This window comes from Coturnix japonica, chromosome 1 (assembly GCF_001577835.2).
Source record: "Coturnix japonica isolate 7356 chromosome 1, Coturnix japonica 2.1, whole genome shotgun sequence".
In the NCBI taxonomy this organism is placed as follows: Eukaryota; Metazoa; Chordata; class Aves; order Galliformes; family Phasianidae; genus Coturnix; species Coturnix japonica.
The window spans coordinates 157,884,423-157,906,709 of NC_029516.1; the positions used below are offsets into that span (position 1 = coordinate 157,884,423).

The window sequence follows — 22,287 nt, forward strand, 5'->3', positions numbered from 1 at the left end:
TCATATTAAGGCAAAACGTAGAAGACTGTGAAGAGCGCAACATGTCAAAGCACAAAGAAACCTCTAATAAAAAAACTATGACAGGCAGGAAGCTTGCCCAGACGGTCTGTGGATACAGTAAGTACAAAAAATAAGCGGTCACAAAAACATTGTGGAGGAAAGTAAAATTAATTATTTGCACTGATACATATTAAAAGAGACTTAAAAATCTTCTCATGTTGGATATTTTATTTGCAGAGAGAATAGTCTGAAGAGTTGACTCTACAGCAAGGAAGATGGCTCAAAGTTAAGCTTTCTGAGCAGGGTGGGAGAAACTGGCTGAAATGGGAGAAATCGGTCTATGTGACAGATAATGGTGTAAGAAAGTTAGGAAATGCCACAAAGGGTGGCTGGAATTTGGTGGTGGGTAAGGCTAAAATTATCTGTTTAGCAGTAATGAAACAATAATTGGTGTATGCGCATACCAAAATGGGAACCAGTAGTGGAAAGGTAATTAGGGTCAAGTTGTTTGGTGTGAGGCTGGGGTTAGCACTGAAAAAGATGGTGAAGAAGAGTGAAAATGGGCAAAACCATTCGCATCACATTGCCAGGGCTGTCTGAAAGTCTTCTTAGGCAACCCTGTGCATGACCACAAGTCTAAAGCAGCAATCTCAAAGGAAAATCTCATAAGGAGGGCAGAGTGGCTGGCAAGATCAATACATCAAATAATAGTAAAAACCTGCCAAATCTTAATGGTGCTCAGCCAGAATTGTAAAGAGATTCCTTTTAAAATAACGGAAGCATTAATGGTGTTAAGGAACTGGAGGAAATCCTGGCTGCATCTTTGTGTGGTGCAGGTAACATCCTTCTCCTTGCAAAGCGATGCAGCAGTGTCACAAGCTCAGAAAACAGCACTGCTTGTAGGGGCGGTTAAAACTGACAGAGATCTGAAGGTGTTGGCAATGCCTGGTTCACCCAGGAATCCCAAACTGCCTCATTTCTGAATGTATAGCATTCTGTGCCCTGTGGTTGGATATCAGATATTATTATCAACTGTGACTGGAGCTAAACAGAGGGAAATGGCTGAATTTTTTATTATGGATATACAACAGAAAACTTTCATGGCCGATAATAGTAAACCTGCTTATAAGGATAAAGTAATTGAAAGCTGTTTATCCATCAAGAACATCAAATAATTGCTGTGCTGTAGTAAACAAGAGAAAAGGTAGTTGTGTGAGGCTCACTAGCTGAAATTAAAGCTATAGTTCAGCATTGCCCTTTTTTTTCAAGGAGACTCAGCTGCAGTGTTGCAGATGCATGTGGCTGTTCCTGCCTTCTTATGTGTCTGTAGGTCACGTCGGAGACAGGCTGCTGGCTTGGTGGACATTTGGACTAAGTAGAGCATATCTTTTTGTACTAAATTATTATGAATGGCTCTATTTATAGCAGGAAACAAGAGAGCACCTCATCAGCGTCCCACAGCCAGAACTTCAGTATCTATTCAAAGTGTGAGGCCTGTGCAGTTAAGGGATATTTTACCCTCATCACTTGAAAACTATATAAGAAATACCATTGATCTGTTATGTACGTCAAAGACAAGTCCATTTGCAGATACTCAGTCTTTTTAAAGGCTTCCAAATCATAGCCAGCTTTTAAAGTTATTTTTAAATGGCCCTAAGTAAATCTTTGTAGAACTGCTTTTAAAGCTAGCAGCTCAACACCATTACCCCACAGCCAAAATATATACATATATATATCTGCCAAAATGTTATATCCCTTTCCTTTGCATTTAATTGTGCTAATTGTAAAGACTGCCTTTCAACTCAGGGGGTTCTTTATCTGACAATAAAAGATATTTTGCTATACCAGGACAATCTCTTCCTGCTTGCGGCCTACCAGAACAGGTTTAATCTTTATTTTTTATCATGACATATGAGGTCTAAATCTCACTTGATAGAGAGCCTAAATAAACATGTTTTTAAGATGCAATGAGTTTGCCATCATCATCATCATTTTGATCCATCAAGCTCAAGTGCATCCTCTTAGGATTTTCAGGACAAGAATCATCACACTCCAGATCATTCCTCTTACAGGGCAAGGGGTGCAGAAAGACACAGAGAATGCAGCAAGTTAGGATAAGAGAATCATAGAATGGCCTGGGTTGGAAGGGACCTCAAGGATCATGAATCTCCAGCCCCACTGCCACAGGCAGGGCCACCAACCTCCCATTCAATAGGAGGCATTCACCAGGCTGCCCAGGGCCCCATCCAACCTGGCCTTGAACACCCCAGGGATGGGGCATCCACAGCCTCACTGGGCAGCCTGTGCCAGCACCTCACCACTCTCATAGTAAAGGACTTTCCCCTGACATCTAGCCTAAGAGAGCCTGTCCTCACAACCCCCAAAGTCTCAGGCACTAGATTGTCCAGTTCAACCCAGTAGAGAAATATTTCCTCCCTGACATCAGTGCTTAAGATGCCGGGCTCTTGAGGGGGAAACAAGGGCAGGCACCGCTCTACTCCAATTGACCCTCTCCAAGGTCCTGCATGCCCCTTGGGCTCATCCCTGGCTCTGTTCCTATCCAGATATGGCTGAGTTCATTGCTTGGCAAGGTAGTGTGTGGGCCATGCAGCCAGGGCCATGCAGCAGCAGCAGCTCACCTCTCCCTTTATGTTTTGGCTGCCACTGCAGTCTGGTTGTCGAAGTGGACTCTAGGATTTATTGTCAGTGCTGGATTCCCAATCCCTTCAGACAGCCTTATGGGAGAACTAATAAAGCAGATGGTTTTGTTGGTGTGGTTGATGATTGCTTTTTTATTTTTAATTAAGCAGCATATTATCAGTTCCATATATTTTCTGTGCTGAGGCTGGTTTTGTGTTTGTTTGTTTGTTTGTTTTTCTCCTTCTAGGAAGAAGTCACAGAAAAATATTATGACCCCTTAGTGCTCAGTCCATTTCAGTCATCAGGTTCATTCTAGGGCCAGTCTGCCTTCGACTGGCCACAGCTTTGCCAAAACAGGCACCAATGGCAGCACTTAGCCTTAGATTACTGCAACTCCCTGCATCTGCTGCCACAGTTTTACAAGTTTGCTCAGGCTGGCCCAGTTTTCACCAGGAGCAGCAGCAGCCCTCTTCAGATGGCAGCATCCCACCATGCATTTGTTATACTTGGTCTTCTCTGCTAGCAGAAGGGGAGCCCAGAGAGGGGCCCGAGGGTGCTGGTTGCTGCTGATGTGGAGAGGCTGATCTCTTGCTTGTGACACCAGCTATTGAGCTGGTGCAGAAACAGACATATGTCCAAGATGGTGTTCGCTGCTCAAACCCCTGTAGTGGATCACCTGTGGGAAAAAGTCACCAGGCTCAGTGGACGTGTCATAAGCCAGACTTGTCCCATGGATGTGCAGCTTGCCAGTGGTGGTGGAAGCACATACACAGCAGAGCCACAGCAGCTATTTGATTTTCAGCTCACACTGACTCAGTGTTTTCTTCACATTTACACTTAATTTGTCTTACCAGGAATGTATTCTTCTCCAGAGATGAGACAAAGCATTTGTCAGAGCCTGGTAGTTCGCTCTACTCTGCTCAGCATCTTTCTGCTGCTACTTGATTCTATTAAAGGCTCCTTTAATGAGCACACATTAAACATTTCTCTCCAGAGATCTAAGCAGTGGAATCTCTGTCTTTTCCATTGCTTCACAAAGTGAAGCGACACTTTGTTTTAGTCAAGTTAAAAACGGAACAAAATGCTGCTGTTTCCCTTTCAGTCATCTCACCTTCAGCAGTGATTTGCAAGAAGACTGTTGCTTTTTTCCTTCATGCAGAAGTTATTTTTTACACCATTTAAATGACAGCTTAATCATACGATAAAGGGCTTCCCCAAGCGCGAGTCTTTTCCATGTGTCAAAATATCTGTGGATTCCATATTTAACATCAGACAGAATTGTGCTGCAGCAGTAGGCAAAGCTTCCCTGATTATTATATCACTGTGGAGAGCACTTCCTTCTGGAAAGCTGTTCTGAGATAAAAGTCAGCAGGACACTGATCCTCACAGCGGAAACCAGCAGGAAAAATCCATAGCAGCAGCCACGTACCTTGAAGGATGTCAGTGCCCATGGAAAGGCGAGGCCATATGCAGAACAGTTCAGGCCATTTGTGACAAAGTAGTGATATTTTTTTCAGAGATGAGGAATCCTTGGCAAGCGCGTGTAAAGCACTTCACAGCAGGTGGCAACGTGCAGAAAGAGGTCCAAGCACACAGGAAACACAAGTGTCTGCTGCTCGTCCTTCCTGCTTCCCTGCCCCTGTGCTTGCTGTGAGAAAGTGGCAGGTAAGAATGGCTTACTCTGTTCGTTTGTAGGATGAACACCTGACAGAAATTAATACAGCCCATTTAACTTCTTTCTTTTTTAAAGAACAATTTCCATTTTGAACTATTTCCATTCCTGCAAAAGATAGGTTCCACCACATTGCTTTTATGTCTCCCTGTCTGTACCTTCTATCACCTAGAAGAGCACACTGTCAAACATTAGTTTTGAAGCTTAACAACTTAAATTACCATGTCTGCCCTTCAGGGCAGTATCAACCTTTTGGTGATGCAGAGGCAAATGCCAGTAATGTGAAAGACTTCCAGTAATAGGCTGTGGGAAAGAAATTGATGCTTTGCAGGTTCTGGGGGGCTTTGGGGTCTGGGCACTCTCTTCCATTGCTCAGGGATATGATTTAGCAGAGGGTTTTTAGAATTAGGGTACTATGGTTAGGCTGCAGTTGATCTTCAAGGTCTTTTCGAACCTGGGTATTTCAATGATTCTATGATCCTATGATTGCATGCTGCAGACGTGCCTTCATGCCCAGCTAGCAGAAATCCAACTGGAGGTGCAGCAGCTGGGAGCTTAAAGGCTGTGAGAAGTATATGGTTTGCTTGACCTCCTAATTAATATGAAAGATATACAAACCCTCATGCTCAGTAGAGCTTTACTAACACCAGTGAAGAATGGCTTTATTTTGTTCCTAGTAGAGACAGAGCCCAAGAAGTTTTGTTTTGTTTGTTTTTTTTTGTTGTTGTTTTTTTTTTTTTTGCAACCAGCATCAATTGATTCAACTGCAGCAAAGAGAATATTTCCTTCAGAATGGTCAAGGGACATTTGCAGCTTTCCAAGTCAAAAAGATTCCTTAAATCTCCATCTAACAACCACCTAGCAGCTGTGTAGAGCCCTGTGATTACCGCTGGGTTGCAGCAGCTAACGATGAGAAACAGAACTAGAAACAAAATCCTGCTCAGGAGAGCATATGGGTTTGTTGCTGATGGAGAAACCAGAAGCCCCGTGCTTGACCTCAGGTAGGTTTTGGCTCAGAGAAATTCCACTGTTGTTAAGAGAGCAAGTGTGCAAGTGGAAGAGTACGACTGTACCAGGCATGCACATCATCACAGACTTCTAGGACGTGCCCTTTCAGAAATAAACAGAGACAGAGTAATGAGCCAGTGTGTGTATTTTGTGAGAGCCTGTCCTCTCGACAGTGAACATTATAAAAGACATTAGGAAACAACCTCTGGCTCTGCTTTCCCTCTTGTTCTCCATCAGGAGCAGCCTGTGAGGTATGGAGATGACACATGAGATGCCTGTGAGGGCAGGCAATGGGAAGCCAGGGGAGTAGTTGGGAAGGAGCCAGCTTGGACCAGCCTAGAGGAAGGATTTTATGTTGATGCATGTGTTTTGAGCTGTAGAGAGGGCAGACAAATGGTGAGAAGGGGATACAGTCCCCTGTGTGCTGGTAGCCTGAGACAACACCCACAGCATGTAATAAAAATTTAGTAACAGAGAGGAGCTGAGGAGAAGCTTTTGAAAACGGGCATAAAACTTTTACTTTCCCCAACTAGAAGCAGCCACAAACAACACCTCCATTTGGGTCTGTGCAACAGTGCTCAATGACAGACACACTTTGGGGACCCAGGGCTGGTTATCTCAAACCAGTTTTTCTTCAGTCCTTGAATGGGATGATTTTGCCTTTTTTTTTCCTCTGTACACTGAGATGAGAGTAGTCCCACCCAATCTGTTCTCATGCTTGTAAAAGTGTTTTTCTCATCAGAAGGAGTCTGATAATGAACATTTATGGGCAGGGGGAGGATTAAGGACACAAGCTATTTCACTTATTCAATGAAAGCTAAAAAGTGACATGAGTATAGCATGGTAGGAATACCATCTGGAATGAACAGGAGATCTGAGGAGCCCGTGAATAAAAAAAAAGATGATGTAAGATGAGCTAATGGATGGAAGCTGAAACAAGTTCAGTCTCCTTCAGCACCCAGATATGTAAGCACTGGGTGACAGTCCCAGAAACATGGGCTCTCATAACTGATGATGAGATGGTTTGGGCCATTGGACTGCATAGAGAAATAAATTAGTGTAAAATAGAAGAGCCTTTAAAATACTGATGGCCTGACTTCATGGTTTAATGGCTTCTTACTATGAACCAATGACCCACAGTAACATCAGTGCCTCCACAGGCTAAATACAATGGGCCCCCAGCCTTTTATTTTTTCCGCTTACATATGATGCTCTTTGTAATCTTAAAAATTACAACAAAATTTACCATGGAGCACAAGCTTTGGAAATAAGGTTATCTTAAATTAGACCAAGGTCTTCCTTGGGTCACAATGTGTTTATGTCCTACAAGAGGCAGAAATAGCCTTTCAAATACAAAAACACTTAGGTCTCTGTGTCTGCACCAGATAGACCAGATCAGGTAGAAAGACAGCATTATAAGTCTGTCCTTTAAGAAAGCACATGGCTCACAGTCATGCAGCTCCAGTCCAAGCTGCAGGTGTACTTGATGGCCTCCAGATCAGATCACCTAAAGCAGTCAAGGCAGGATGCTGTCTCTGCAGGGAATTTGGTGTGATATACCCTGGTCCTCACCTTATAATCTAATGTGGGTAACCTATATTTAATGCAAATTTTAAAGCTATCAATTAACCATGAATTCCCAATCCATTGAAAATCACTTAGTGGTGTCAGCCTGTTGTTAGGGACTGACCTGCAATTGCTCTAACATTTGGATCTTCTGTTCACAGCGCCAGACTGGAAAAGAGCTGAGTGCGTGTAAGTGATGTAACTGAGGCACAGGCAGAAGGCACAGTGCCCAGACGAAGCAAGACTTTCACAGTCACCAAATCAGTAAGGTTGGACCTATAAGGACCACCCAGTCCAACCATCTCCAGGACTACCAAAATGGCAACTTCATAAGACTGAATACACAGGGAAGGACAAGAAAAACAGAACAAATCCCATACACCGCTAGCATTGTTGAACAGCTATTCATGCTTATGAGATAAAATTTCTATAGCACCCAGTGTTTTGCTGAACTATTATATATTCCCTGATACTATTTTCTACGTCATCTCCAGCATCTCAGGCATAGTATCTTTAAAAATAATTTTGCTGCAATATTAGAATGAAATAGAGGGAGCCCACACTTTACAGATATTCCTCCTTATCCATTTGACAGTGCATCCAAATGCCCTGGTAACTGAAACAGCAGCATGCCTTAGTGTCCCAGGTAACTGCACAAGACACTTGCTAGGAAACCTGTTCACAAACTGCTTTTTAATCTGGTTTTATGCTTTTGTTCACTCGTCCTTCTTTAAAAGTGGTGCTGAAGGGAATTATGTGACTTGTGTCGGGTTGCCTACATCAGCTCCAGAGAATAAAAGCCTGAGCCCAAGGCTCTCTGACCTCAGCTGCTCTACTGGCTGCCAAAACCCCATCAGTTTGGTAGAGGGCACTCACTGGGAGGAGGCAGAAAGTCACACCTGTGTTCTTACATTGCTCTCTGAACGCACTTGGAAATGAAGGTAGGTGGAAATTCCTATTATGTGTGCACTCCTGATGACATCAGATCCTAAAAAGATCCTAAAAAGAAACTGTAGGACAGAATGATGAACAGTCTGCTGCATTTCTTGCCATTCATTCATGTGAGCTTTTTAGGTTTTGATCACTTCAAGAATCTCAGAATCACCGAGGTTGGAAAAGACCTCCAAGACCATCCAGTCCAACCATCCACCTACCACCAGTATTTCCCTACTAAACCATATCCCTCAGTACAACATCTCCACATTTCTTGAGCACCTCCAGGGACAGTGACTCCACCACCTCCCTGAGCAGCCCTTTCCAGCACCTGACCACTCTTTTGGAGAGGTAATTTTTCCTAACACTCAACCTGAACCTCACCTCACACAATTTGAGGCCAGTCCCTTCTCATCCTATTGCAGCTACATAGAATAAGAGGCTGACCTCCACCTCACCACACTCCTTTCAGACAGCTGTACAGTGTGATAAGGTCTCCCCTGATCCTCCTGCAGACTGAACAGTCCCAGCTCCCTCAGCTGCTCCCCATCAGACTTGTGCTCCAGACCCCTCACAGCTCTGTTGCCCTTCTCTGGACATGCCCCAGAGCCTTGATGTCTGATGGGGTTTTGGTTGCCAGTAGTGCAGCCAAGGTCAGGGAGCTCCAGGGCCCAAAACTGAACACAGTACTCAAGGTGTGGCTTCACCAGAGCTGAGTACAGCGAGGTGATCACCTCCCTGGTGCTGCTGGCTGCACTACTGCTGTTTTTCCACACAGAGGGTGGTGACACTGGAACAGGTTGCCCAAGGAGGTTGTGGATGCCCCATCCCTGGAGGCATTCAAGGCCAGGCTGGATGTGGCTCTGGGCAGGCTGGTCTGATGGTTGGTGACCCTGCACATAGCAGGGGCTTGAAACCGGATGATCTTTGTGGTCCTTTCCAATCCAGGCCATTCTATGAAGATATAAGCCTTTAAATGCTGCATTGGAGAGTAGCTTTGCTGAAGAAACATTGCCTGTGGACAAGGCACAGCAGCCTGTGGCTGCCCTCTGCTCAGACTAACACCTGCAGGAATGGGCTCCATCCCTGGTTCCCAGGACCTTTCCCAAGCACAACTCAGACTTGCAGAACAGCATGCAGAGACACAGCCAGGAGTGCAGACATCCTGGCTCACTGCACTCATTGCACTCTGCTCCTGTGACTCATCAGGAACTGCACAGCATATGATTTTATGTACCCACTGTGGGTGTTCAGTCAGTCTTAATTGTATCTCATGTTGTGACAAGCTCTTGGAAAGAGGCATTGTTCTGATGGAAATGTTTTCTTTCATTGTCACCTTTCTCTTCTGTTCAAGATCAAAGCAAATTGTAGAAAAACGGAGCTTGAAGAACAGAGTTGTGGAAGCAGATTGTTACCCGGCTCCTGCCAGCTCAGAGGGAAGAACAACTGAATGAAGGGAGAGCAATTCCCTTCCCAGACACAGCCCAAACCAATGCTGAGGCTGCACTATGGACAGATCCAGGCCAGCGGGTGCTGGGAGTGGCACCACACACTTTGTGTATGCACTGACAACACAGTCTTTGCTGAAATGACTTCTTTTAATCTAAACCCAATCACTGCTTTGTATCATCACAGCGTAGCACTTTGTGCACTTCGGTCTATGGCAGATCGCTCAGCTCACGGGAGGGCTTTTCAATAAACAATGGCCAAGGCTTCTGTTCTGGTAGCACTGCTGCTGCCAGCTATCCCTCCAATCTGGGATAGACTGCAGGGATCATCATTTCTTTTTCATGTGTTTATATGGCATCTGGAATCTCAAGCTTCTTGCCATAACCGCAAACGCTAATAAAATGGCAACGTCTGCAACGCATTTATTGCTCTGAAAGAACACAAAAACCATCTGGAAACTGCAAATATATCAAGTTTATTAAGAAAGGCAAAATGGACCCTTTTTGTGCTATTAGTACTACTGGCTTGTAATCCCTTGATGCAGTTTAGACATCACAGGGTTTCTGATTTTGTATTCTGCCCAGAGGATGATATAAAAGCCACTATTGATTTCTATTCCCTGTAAGCAGGCTTCATCTCTATGTAAATTAAAGATTCTACAGTGTATTTCACATTAAAGATTAGTTGTCATTCCAGCGTTGATCTATTCTTTCACCAGCAGGGTGACATATTGGCAAGTTCCAGACAATGAAAGAAGGAGTGCTGCACTTAAATGATGCTTCAGAAACCATCAATTGCCTTCATCATTTCAGGGGATGAATTATCACTATTTTTTTTCCACTGGAAAGGCACAGCTGAAGATGCCAACATCTTCCATCTACTAACTATGCAAGTCCTTTGTGCGTCCAGAGAAATTCCAGACATGAGAGAGGAAAAAAAGAAGCCATATGAATGTGCTAGGACATAGTATTAATCCAACACCTCAGCTGGCTTCTCCCTTAACCACATTATTTGGGAGTAGGGAACACGGGCACTGCAAGAGAGCTCTAACTGTACCTCAGTGAGGGAGTTTCCTAGGGGCTCTTCCCTTGGAGATCAGGAACCATTTGCTTTCTCATAGCATGACAGGATTCACAGCTGATCAGTCACTGTATTTCAGGAGTGGGACCTTAGACCCATCTCAGAGGCCCTTGCCACATGCTGGAGAACAACCTTAGCAGTGACACCAAATACTGGATGCAGCCCTGAGCAGTTCTGGTGCAACCCACACAACTAAAGTCCCTTCCAAGCTGGGATCCTATGAAAGAGGAGCACTTTGCCTCTTCAGTCCTTCTCTAATGGGCAGACACACAGCTCTCCCCTCCCCCTTGATTACCAGCCTTTTCAAGCCAAATGGTGCCCTCGGGTTATTGCTCATTAGGCTGCTGAGGTAGGAATTTACAGGGGACCTCCTTTAGCAGGGAGGTGGACTAGATGGTCTGTGAAATCTCTGAGCATACCAAATTCACTGCACTTCTCCCAGGCAAGGCTAGAGAGAAACCAACAAGGTTTTCTGGTTTGGGTATATTCCCCTCAGCTACAGCCATTGAAACTCTACTGTGTGAATGCAGTATGTACAGCTAATTATCTTAGTGACTTACATTGCTGCATAACAGAAGAAGAGCAGCACGCACACTGCCAGCCATGCACAATCTCCCCTGCAGAAAGAGGAAATTCCACCATTTTTAACTCAGTGGTTCCATTTACAGACCAAGCATAAATGCTCATCTTCCCCAGAGCCCGAGCATGTATCAAGAAGAAATGCTTGCAGCATCAACACAAAGCTTCTGCAATCAGCACCCAGCTTCCATGGAGGCCTTTTCTACATGTGTGTGCAGCCATAGAATCATGGAGCACCCCGAGCTGGAAGGGACCCTCAATATAACTGACTCCTGGCTCCCCAGAGGAACACTGCATGGTATCACCCAGCTACTGGCAGAGCAGCAGTTAAAATCAGCATCTGCATAGGACCATTCCCAGCACCCTTATCCCCTTAGAGCTATCAGATCAGCACAGCAGAGCTCACATTAGAGCTTGTGCTAGTAGCCGAGTTTCTCTTTGCTTCAGAACCTCGGCAGCCAAGGAAAGTTTCCTCGTGGGGATGAGGTGAAAGGTATGTGGGTTTTGTGAGACAATCAACAGTTTTAAAGACACGGAAATCTCACCAGGTGATGTAGAAATGCTTACTCTGTGGTTGCACAGTAGTGACTCCATAGTAGAACTAAATGATGGCATTAAGAGTTTGGGGAACAGCAAAATGCACGAATCTCTGTATCTTCATCTCTCTTGTGGGTTATCATCACACAGATTAGCCTTAATTAGAACAAACTCTTTGATTGCCTCTTTTGTCCGCTGGAGGTCAGTATCCTACAGAAATACAACTCCTCTTTCCTGGTGTAAGGGTTTGCAGAGGATAACAATCTCGTAGCAGCATCCGATTTTTCTGTCATAGGATTTTAAGGTTTCTGGTACAATGAGATGAAAACAGAAGCCTGTTCTGAGTCCTGCACTGCCAAGGGAAGATCTCCCTTCTCAATCAACCTGGCATTTTCCGACTATCACATGAAGAATTCAGCAAACTTCAGACTTACTCATTTCCGAGGTGCACACCTGGCCTTGTATTTTAGACAGATGCCAAAGCATAACTGCTTGATGATAGATTTTTTTTGCTACCTATTTAATCTTACTTGGCTCATTTTGCAGGATTAGCTCCAGAGCCGCCGGCTGTTTGGGCTGCTGCACAAACTGTGTAGGAACGCAACGCTGCACCACGCTGCTTTCAAAACCCATCTGCAATGCTCCATCATCGATCAGCAGCACCTTGCTTGGCACATCAAAGAGGTGGCCTTTTGCCTCTCCACAGCCTAGCGACACATAATGCTGAAGAATCACAATAGTAGATTAAAGTGTGTCCTGGAAACATAAATGGATGTGCAAACAGCTGTTTGGCAGTGCAGTATCACAGCCACCTTTCAGGCACTGTCCATATCAGCACTGGATTACATTCTGAGGAAAATCTCCTGCTCATTCTTACTTGCCATGCTTTAATTCACATGATGGAGCAGTGCATGGATTCAGTTCCTTCCCGCTGAATGTTCTCACTGAAGCGGGTTTTTTGTCCACAGATCAAGACTAGAGATAGAATAAGGTGAATTCTTGAAACGGGGATAGGACTGACCAGCACCGCCTGCTCCAACTTATGGACTCGCTCTCTCTGAAGTTCACTTAACACAGAGACAGCTGACGTGCTAGTTGGCCTCATGGCTGCCTAAGCAGCAGTTTCGCCTGTCTGCAGTAGTGTGCTTGTCATCTGTAGATCTGAAGGTAGTTTGAGTAGAGAGAAAGTAATGCTTTGAAGGACCCCACTGTCTGTCTATTGAAACACCAAGTGGAAAACACGAGGCATAAAGTCTGAGCCGATGCAACAGTCCCTGAAGAGCTGTATCTGAAGAGCTGTAACTTTCAAACTTTACATTAACTTCTATTCTAACACACTGATGGTGCCCTGATATCTTTAGTTCTGTTCTGTCAAGAAAACATGTTGTAAGGGGTCAGTCACTGTCCCAGGAGGTGTTTAATAAACATGGAGATGTGGCACTGAGGGACGCGGTCAGTGGGCACTGGGGAGAAGGGTTGGGGCAGAACTGGATGATCTTAGAGGTTTTTTCCAGTGTTAATGGTTTTATCATTCTATGTTTTACCCACAAATTCCTTAAATATCCTACCACCTTGAACCCGTGGCTTACTTTCTGCACAGAAGACATTCCTGGTTCACTGGACTCCTTTTAATAGCTCTTGCATTCATGAATTTTGAAAGGGATCTATTTATCATTTAAATGTCATGTTAACTCTATTCATCCTAATCCAGTAGCAAGGCACTGCCAGCACTGTTTGTGCTCCCATGTCTCATCTGATCAGTGAAGGAAATAAAAGCTGAAGCGGACAAAAGGATGGATTGAAAATAAAGGTCATTACATATTGGAATTGATAAGGTGAAGAAAATGAAATACATAAGGTAATCTCCAGGGAGAAGGTTAAAACTTAGCCTCACAGGGGAGTTCTGTATGGAGATGGAATAAAACAAAGAAGTATCATCAATTATTCACTGAAACATCTCTTATTCTTCAGCATAGTAAGGACCTTCCTCCCCCATCTCTCTCCTAAAATGTCTATTCTACTACCTCCCTTTAAGAGAGAAAAGAATCCCACAGATCTGCACTGTAATTCTCCCCATTTAAGGGAGGCACTGTGTAGTTACTGCTTTTCCTTAGGTACAGCCATAAGAAAAAAGCAACATTACAGTTAGACAACCCCCATGTCTCTTATGTGAAATAACTCTAGCTGATCACGGCTGCTTTGCACTTTGGTATATTTTAACAAGATTTGAAAATCCCTGAAGTGAGGATTTGTTATCTCTTTCAGCCAAGAATGAAGTAAATCTATCACGCCGTATAAATAATTCATATAAATTCCAGAAACGTAGCAAGGAATATAGGTCAGGAGGAGCATCACAGGAGAGGGACAGAATGTCCTTCACTTGGAGCGTGAGGCAGATCTAAATTCTGTTTCCTGAGACAGACTGAAACTGAAAGAATGAAATGGCTCTTAAATCATTTACAAAGCAAAGGGTGACTTGACAGTCACTGGGGGAGTCTGAAGAGAAGACAGAGGATGAAAGAAACTATAACTTCTTTTTCAGATACCGATTTGTCTGAGGTAAGTCAGCTGGATATGAAGAAGGCAATGTTGTGTATCTTCAGAAAATAAAAGCTTGAAAAGTGGCGGGGGGGGGGGGGTGGAACTGGATGGTCTTTGAGGTCCCTCCCAACCCAAGTAATTCTATGACTCTATAAAGGTGATTTCCAGCTGTAAAGGTGAATCAGTGGCCCATCACTATGAGAAGCAATGAGCCATTTAGGGAGGATCCACACATGTTAAGTGAAACTCCAAATGCTTCCAGGATCAACCCTCTTACAAATAACTGAGAGACGGGAGTACATTTAAACACCGAAGTAAAGCACTTTACACATCACATGCCTTAGCATATAGAAGCTCTCTAGTCTCTCCCTAGTCTCCCCTGGCTGCTGTAAAGAAAACCTCCAAACATTTGCTATTCAGGATATGCCATAAAGAGATCACACAGAAATGCATTTATGAGGAAGCTTCTATGGAAAGTCTGGACAATGTTACTTCAGTAGTCACTGTGAGAATATAAAACACAGAAGGAAATTCTTCTTGCTTAAATACGGAAATAGCATTCACAACATACTGATAATCAGTTTAGCCAGCTGCTTGAAAACAACATAAGAAAACATCTCGGGAAGTATGTAAAATCTGGAGTTAAAAACAAGCACAAAAGCAGAGCAGAAGAATGAACAGATACAGGTGTAGCTGAAAACAGCACAAGAGCAGACCAAGTATAAACAAACTTGGAAGAATGCCCCATGTGAAGCCAAGGCGATGCCTTCCTTGATGGAATGAGCAATAGGTTTGGACCACTAAGTTAAATCTAGGATAAAGAATCGTGCTGCTGTCAGCATCATCCTCAGTGGAAAAGCCTCCATAGCTGGAAATGGCAAGGAAAACAGAGAAGAATGCAGAGGGATATGCTGATTGATACACAGTGCTTTATTGTGTCCCACTGTTAGACATGTAACATACATGGCCACACTGCCAAGGGGTTCAGCAGATATCTCACCACCACAACCTGCTGGGGGCAATCCCAGGGCAGACCTGACACCCATGGCTGCCACCAGTACTGAGAACTTGGTGGAGACCAGCCAGCAGCTGGAGCAAACTGCCCACTATTAACTGGTTTGGGGGTAACTCTGCCAGATGTCTGGCCCTCTTTTCCTTCGCCTGCCCTTCATTACACAGCATGAGTGATTGCTGAGCAGGGTAAATAGATCACAGAATTATCAATCACAGAATTATCAAGGTTGGAAAAGACCTAGAAGATCATCTAGTCCAACCATTAAGATGCATCACCTCACCAAGTTGCTCAGCCTTTTCCACCAGTAACATGCTGTTGTACCACATAAGAAGACAAGCTGTTAAGATGCCTAAGATACAGTTGCCCTCAGCTCAAATCTCCCAAGTACTTTGCATGCGGCCTCTCACTGTGAGCAAAGTACAGCTAATCAGATAAGAACTTCCTTATTTATCTGCAATGTTAAGAATTAATCTCCAGATATAGACTACTATATTTAGCTAAGAATCTCTTAAAGGCTACTTGTTTTCCTACACAGATGAAAAAATGCCTGATCCAGCACAAACATATGAGGTTGTTTTCCATATGTATGAGCACACACTCTTGTCACCCGCAGACAAGAACACACTGCTCCAGAGAAAACTAAAGATATCTGACAGCACGTGAAAAATCACTCCTTGCCTCCAGCTATTACTGGAGAAGGCAGATACAAAATACAAAATCCTTCTCCTACTGCATACCAAATATTTTCTCCAGTGGTCCAACTCTTTCTATTCCCCTGTACAAAGAAATGGGATGGTTGGTTGGAAACCTACAGCCAGTCCTTCCGAAGTACCCAACACTTCAAGTCCCAGAGATCCGAGCTCATCACTAAACAACCTTCACGATCACTCCTGACTACTTTGCGGCTGATGCAGGGCCTGATGGTTTCCAGCAGGGATCATCCTTTATTTCCATTCCCCACATAATGCTGAGCACACTGACAAGGCTTCAGGACATGAATACAAAGCCACACCAAGATCCTGCTGAAAATCCTGCGTGCGTAACCCACATACGTACCAGAATCAGAAAGGACTCCAACTCAGACTCCATATAAATCAGCCAAAAAAGAACTGTGAGCCAGGAGGAATGGTATTTTCAGTTGAAGAGTAAAGATGAGCTCCTTCTCCTACAAAACAATCATGTCTAAGATGCGTAGATTTGTTTAATGTGCAATAGGCTGCTCTGCATTGAAGAACTGGCTTATGCGAGCTCTTCCCAAAACAATGGACTAAAGGAAGTCGGGTTTTGCAGACTCCAGCCTATGTTGCAGGAAATCGGTGGCTCCTGAGAGCATGGGTAGCACTTGGAAATGTAACATTTTCATTTCAGTTATTTAACAGTAAGGGACAAAAGGTTAATAGCAATATCTTAATAATCTAAGGAAAGAAAGACAGGCTCAAAAGTGAGATTTTATTCATATTTGTTACTTATTCACAACCCAAAGTATGATAAAACTGATAAAAACAGCCTAGAATGTTAGTTCACATCACTAAATTCAATTCACATTTGTATTAATAAAATACTGAAAGGAAAATGACAACACTGCAGGTTCAGGAAAACAGGGTGGCTACTATGACTGGAAATCTACACCAGTCACGAGCGATCGCTTGTTTCACATTTATTGTTTATAAACAACACCGATTACAAAATTCCTGATAGCCCCAAGTCCTCCGTACTCATAAAATATATCTTCTGTCTTATCAAATTGCAGTAGAATGGGAAGAATGAACTGCTGAGATATTTCATTTCAATATGTAGTACAAGAATACTGAGTGACCCCCCCCCCACTTGTACAGCAGTGCTGCACTGCATCCAAGTTGCATTTCTGTCCAACTCATGTGAAGAATCATTTTGCAAGCTGCTCTGCAAGTGCATCACTATGGTCAGAACAAACCTTCACTCATGCCATGGTCAGCGCCATCATCAAGCTGTGGCCTAAACTCTGCCCTGTGGGCACACTGACCTCAAAGCACAAAATAAAGCAAAGCTGAGGTCCGTATTTAAGGGAATCAGATCCAGCAAACTGAGATGAGTACCCTCAGCTGCCACCACTAAAACAGCAGCTGCTCACCATTAGGCAGAGATTGGTTACACTTGGTATGATTAACTTCCAGTATTGATACAGAGGCAGCACTTTGCCACCCTACCATAAAAACAACCGACCCAGATCAAAAAGTCACAGGCAGATGGAACAGCAGTGAAACAGCCAGTAGCTTGTATGCAAACATCATGTTAGACTGTTACATTCTTGAGAATAAAACTGTTAACTGTGTAAACACGGGTGAGATATCCTTTATTTTGTCTTTTCATTTTTATTGTTTCCATGTCACACATCTTTTTCCCCACTCTCTGTTATTTTTAAGACTGGGGGAGGGGTGTCTCACAGAACAAAAGAGCTTGAATAAATGTTTAGACCTGGAATTACAGACTTCTGTTACAAACATTAAAACTGCAGCCTGTTAAAGAATTCTTCTTCCTCTTCCTAAAACGCTTTTAAGAGCCTCGCCAGGTGAAGCAGCGGCCCGACTCTCAGTCCAGAAGAAAAAAAACACTATAATACTGTACTGAAAAAAGGCCCATGGATCATTTTAAGAGAAAACAGAAACAGCCAAAGTAGACTGTATGTCAGAAGCTCTACCAAAGGGAAGAGAAAAAGAATGAATATAGATGGCATAGTACCTAAACAGCCACTGGAACTGTTTTAACTGCCAAACGTTACAGAAATGCAATGTATGAGGCAGGAAATACATTCAGAATAATGGTAGCTTTGGGTAAGTGTGCTACGGGAAACGGAAAGCAATCTCTCGTGACTGTACATATAGGAATCAACCAAGAAAAAACTTATTTACAGGCATTTGTACCTACAGGCGAAAGGACCATGTTTAATACTTGTGAAATGCATCTGACTGCTAGATCTAGACTGACACAGTTCCATTCTTTAGTCCTAATACTGTTACCTTTACTCTACACTGGAGTAACCCTATTGTTTCAATCAGGCCTACCCTGAAACTTTTGTGTCTGGTTGGCCTGGATGGAGGAGATGAAAAGCTGTACAGGTGTTCTGATTTTATTTTGTAACATGGGCACGCATTCACAACCTACCTAAGACTTCCCAGCACCCTACCCAACATGCTGCCAGCGCCCTACAGCTACCACTGTTACAAACTTATCCAGTCTGCTCACCAACGTGCTAATTTTGGATCAAGGGGATTCATTCTTCAAAATACTCATTTCATTATCTGCTAAGGATTAAAAAAAAAGAGGTTGTATAAAATCATGTCTCTATGCAAAAATCTAAGCCCAGAAGTGCTTAAAAATAGACTAAGTAGGTATTTAGTTACCGTCTACTGCATTTTAACATGGGCATAATCAGCATCTGATAAAAAGCTAAAAGTTGTATGTTTGTGGAACAATGCTTCATCCAGCTTTGTAGTCAACCAACCCCGAAGACTAACAAGCAGACCAATTCACAAGTACCTACATCACTTACAGAACTAAAGGAATAAGATGCAAAGTCAAAAAATATATTTTATCCTTCAAAAGATCAGGAAAGTAAAACAAAATGCTGGTTCTGTAACAGTGCAGCAACTGCAGCATGTTTTGCACGCAGCACATGATTTGCTACATTTAGTGGCACTTAAGTATTATGCAGTAAATACTGAAAGTAAGACAAGTTTCTGATCTGCATAAGCATAATCACATTATTACCAGAGTTGCTAAGCTACAGCATTCTGAATAATATCAATTCAATTTTAGCATTTCAATCACTAGCCTTAATACACGTCAACATCCTGCTTTACACCTTGCTACCAAAGCAATCACTGAAGCCAAGTATTTCGTGAACTAGCCACCGTGTTCAGACCAGGTTCAATCTGACCAATCATTCTCATCAAATTCTGAATCATCATCAGAATCACTGTACTCCACAGCAATGCGTCTAGAAAGGATGGTTGCCACATCATTCCCAACAGGTTCTCGCTTTGCTTCTTGCTCACGTTGCTCTTGCACCTTTTTCAGCTGTATTCCTGTAGAGATTAAGTTTTCCAAATTAAGTTGGCAAATTTCTTTCATTTCTCACTTCACATATTCAAAGTAACCACTGAATTAGAGCACCTTCCTGAGCAAGGAAGAGACAAAGTCCAGAAAAAATAGGCAGACTGGATTTCATTCTCAAGACTTGAGTTCTTCTAGACTTACCATAGAATGGCTTGGGTTGGAAGAGATCTTAAAGATTATCTAATTCCAACCTCCCTGCCACAGCCACAACCACAAAATCAGGCTGTCCAGGGCCCAATCCAACCTGGCCCTGAACACCTGCAGGGATGGGGCATCCGCACCTTCCCTGAGCAGCTGTGCCAGTGCCTCACCATCCTCTGAGTAAATAATTTCTTCCCAACATCTAACCTAAATATCCCTTCTTCTAGTTTAAAACCACCCCCCCTTGTCCGATCAATATCTGCCCATTTTATTTATTATGTGCACACACAGACTAGCATGCATTACGCAAAGCTTCAAGATCTTGAATCTGTCTCTACAAAGTAATGCTCCAAAGTTGTGATAAGGTTAGAGTATGTGTGTGGTACCTGTAGCAAACCAGTCTTCTCAAAGAAATTCTGCCAAGTGGGGAACAGAAGCTGTGAACTTGGATCACTGGAAAATACAGTGCTCTCATTGAAGGAAAAGAGGGGGAGAAACAAAGGAATGGTTAAAATGGAAAGTGCCCACTTACCCATCCGAATGGCAGCCAGCAGATCACTTCGCGCATCACTCACTGGTGGCTGGGCAAGTTCATGGCGCTTTGCCTCAGCAGCTGGGGGAGCGTGCATGGGGGAGGAAGAGAGGGAGGAAGCTGCAACAGGGGGGCCTGGCGGGGGCGGAGGGGGGCCAGGAGGAGGAGGAGCGGTGACAACAAGCCCACTGGGAGGAGGAGGATGAGCGGATACGTATACAGAGCCCGTCACCAGTCCAGAATGGGAAGGTGGCCCAGGAAGCTGAAGGGGACTAACAAATGCTGTTTGTGCTGATGGAATCACAGGGGGAGGGGGAGGAGGGGGAGGGCCTGCAGGATTGTAATAATCCATCATCTGAGCTGGAATCATCCTATATAAAACAAAATAAAAACATGAAATACATCAGAAGTTAAGGCTTACAGAACCATCACCCCTCACCCAACCTCACCTTAAAACAAAGAATTGAAAGAAATGTAAAATTGTGAGTTAAATAAGCAAACAATGATAAAAATGTAAATTGCCACATATTGAGAATACTCTGTTAAAGCAGAAAGGCACATCCTTCCAGAAATCCACACACACACAAATGGGAGTTTATGTTATTACTCCTGCCTAGTTAACTGCACACCTCCATGTGTTCCTAAACATCTGTACAGCGCTGCTGTAAATCAGAATGGATCAAGAAAACTGCAGACTACAAATATTACTTCCACAGAAGGTAGTGTTAGAACAAATACTAAGGGGTAAGAGATAAGGCATGGAGGACAATGGAAAATAGGACTGGGCAGCTTTGTCCAATGGTCTATCACGCATCTCATGCACTTCTTTAGTCAAGTTTATCAACATAAATATCATCCAATTAGATTGATAAATCTGATGCACACTTTAAAGAAGAACAGGGAAAAGGTACTTGGCTGAAATGTAATTAATGGAAACGTTATAACAGAAAAAAATGGGAAATTCATATATGTGTTATGGTGAAGATCTAGATACAGAAGACAGGAGTAAATGACATTCAGTGATACATATCAATGAATGACAATTCTAATACACTGCCAGCTGTCACCAATCTGTGGACTAACTACAAGAATTTCTGCCATGGACTGGAAATAACAGAAAAAGCTGGTTGGAGCAATCAATCAAAGCAAAAATCTACACCATGATAGCACCATTAATTGGGCAAATGCTATCCCAGGACGCACCAACCAAAGCTGAAAAGGCTTGGCTGGCTTAGCTTAAAATGACCCAGAGAAGAGCAAACACAAACTAACTGAGTTTGTAATTGGAAGTTTTAGGCTACTAAAGCAAAAAGGTGTTGGCAAAAGAAAAAAAAATAGGCAAAGACTCATTAGAAAGTAGGTGATCTCTTTCTATCAGAGAGCCAGTAAGTGAGAAGGAACCTTTCTTTACAAGGTGTTCAGGCAAAATATTTACATAGGTAAATTACATAGATAAATTCATAATTAAATAATGGAGATGTCTGTGGCAGCAGGGAACTCAATTCTGAGTCTGATGAGATTCCTTCTAGTTCAGTCACCGGCTTCTCTATAAATCATTTCAGTGATGCAACACAAAGACTCACGTCTATCACATTCACCAATACCTTTTCTTCACCTTTCCTGGGTTTGAACACATCATACAAATTATGTTCTACCTGTCCGAACTACCTTCTGTTATAGAGGAAAATTGTCCCCGTCTTAATATTATGTTAGGGACCTCTAGTCTTACAAATGCATTGACTTCATCACATTCTGTACAGAATTCATTATTTCTGCTTTCACTGCTTATTTCTTCACTCAAATTCAGCTCGTATATAAGAATAACATCAAACTTGTTCTGCTCTCCACAGTGAGATAATGAAGGCACTTGGGACCCTCTGTACCCAACGTTATGCTGATGGTTATGAGAAACACGTGACCCTCTAGCTTTGTCAAGAATTCAATGGAGAAAGTCAGGAGTTTTACCCATATTCTGCTGGTACCACAGGTACTGAGCTATGCTGGCCATCTGCTGGCTGGGGAGGAGGTGGTGGTGGCTGCTGAGGTCTGTTTAAAGTAGCGTGTCGCGCTGTGGTAGAAGGTGGTCTGTATTCGTGTTCATGGCTTTGGGATACGCCCACGTACTGTGCACCATCTCCTGTTCCATAGGAAGGCATTGCTATCTGCTGATGGAGGGAATGATTCGGAGTGGCAGGATAAGAATAATCTGTGACATCAGATGCATGGGACCTGAAATTAAAGTAAATGGATGCAGAAGAACAGATGACGCAAGTTTAACAGTATTATCTAAACAGCTCACAAGAAAGCCTAAAAAGAATGCAATCGGGATTAATTTTCCTGTAGTGGGACTCACTAACTATCATTCTCATCTAAGACCATTAAGTAACAGAGAATTCAAAAAAGAAAAGGAATGGCCTTCAGTTTCTACTAATCTTTAGTAACAGCGAGGAATCACACTGTTAATGTCAATGATTTTGACAGTCCACTGTTTGTAGCAAT

The 22,287-nt window shown here is 43.3% G+C and overlaps 1 protein-coding gene and 1 long non-coding RNA gene across 8 annotated transcripts in view; one reads left to right on the forward strand and one right to left on the reverse strand.

Annotated features, from left to right (window-relative positions):
• Positions 1-6,920: 6,920 nt before the first annotated feature.
• LOC116652773 lies at positions 6,921-13,406 on the forward strand. Its single transcript, XR_004305971.1, has 2 exons — positions 6,921-7,827; positions 9,174-13,406. It is a non-coding gene; the product is annotated as an uncharacterized LOC116652773 (long non-coding RNA).
• A 3,042-nt stretch (positions 13,407-16,448) lies between these two features.
• The window catches only part of WASF3 (WASP family member 3), a 59,764-nt gene continuing 53,925 nt past the window's right edge, over positions 16,449-22,287 (reverse strand). For all 7 annotated transcript variants that reach the window (XM_015852124.2, XM_015852129.1, XM_015852131.1 and 4 more), the window contains 3 exons: positions 21,754-22,017; positions 19,789-20,159; positions 16,449-19,084 (listed from right to left, as the gene is read on the reverse strand). In XM_015852124.2, coding sequence (XP_015707610.1) covers positions 18,927-19,084; positions 19,789-20,159; positions 21,754-22,017 — 793 coding nt within the window. In that variant the 3' untranslated portion in view covers positions 16,449-18,926. The remainder of the gene's footprint in view (positions 19,085-19,788; positions 20,160-21,753; positions 22,018-22,287) is intronic.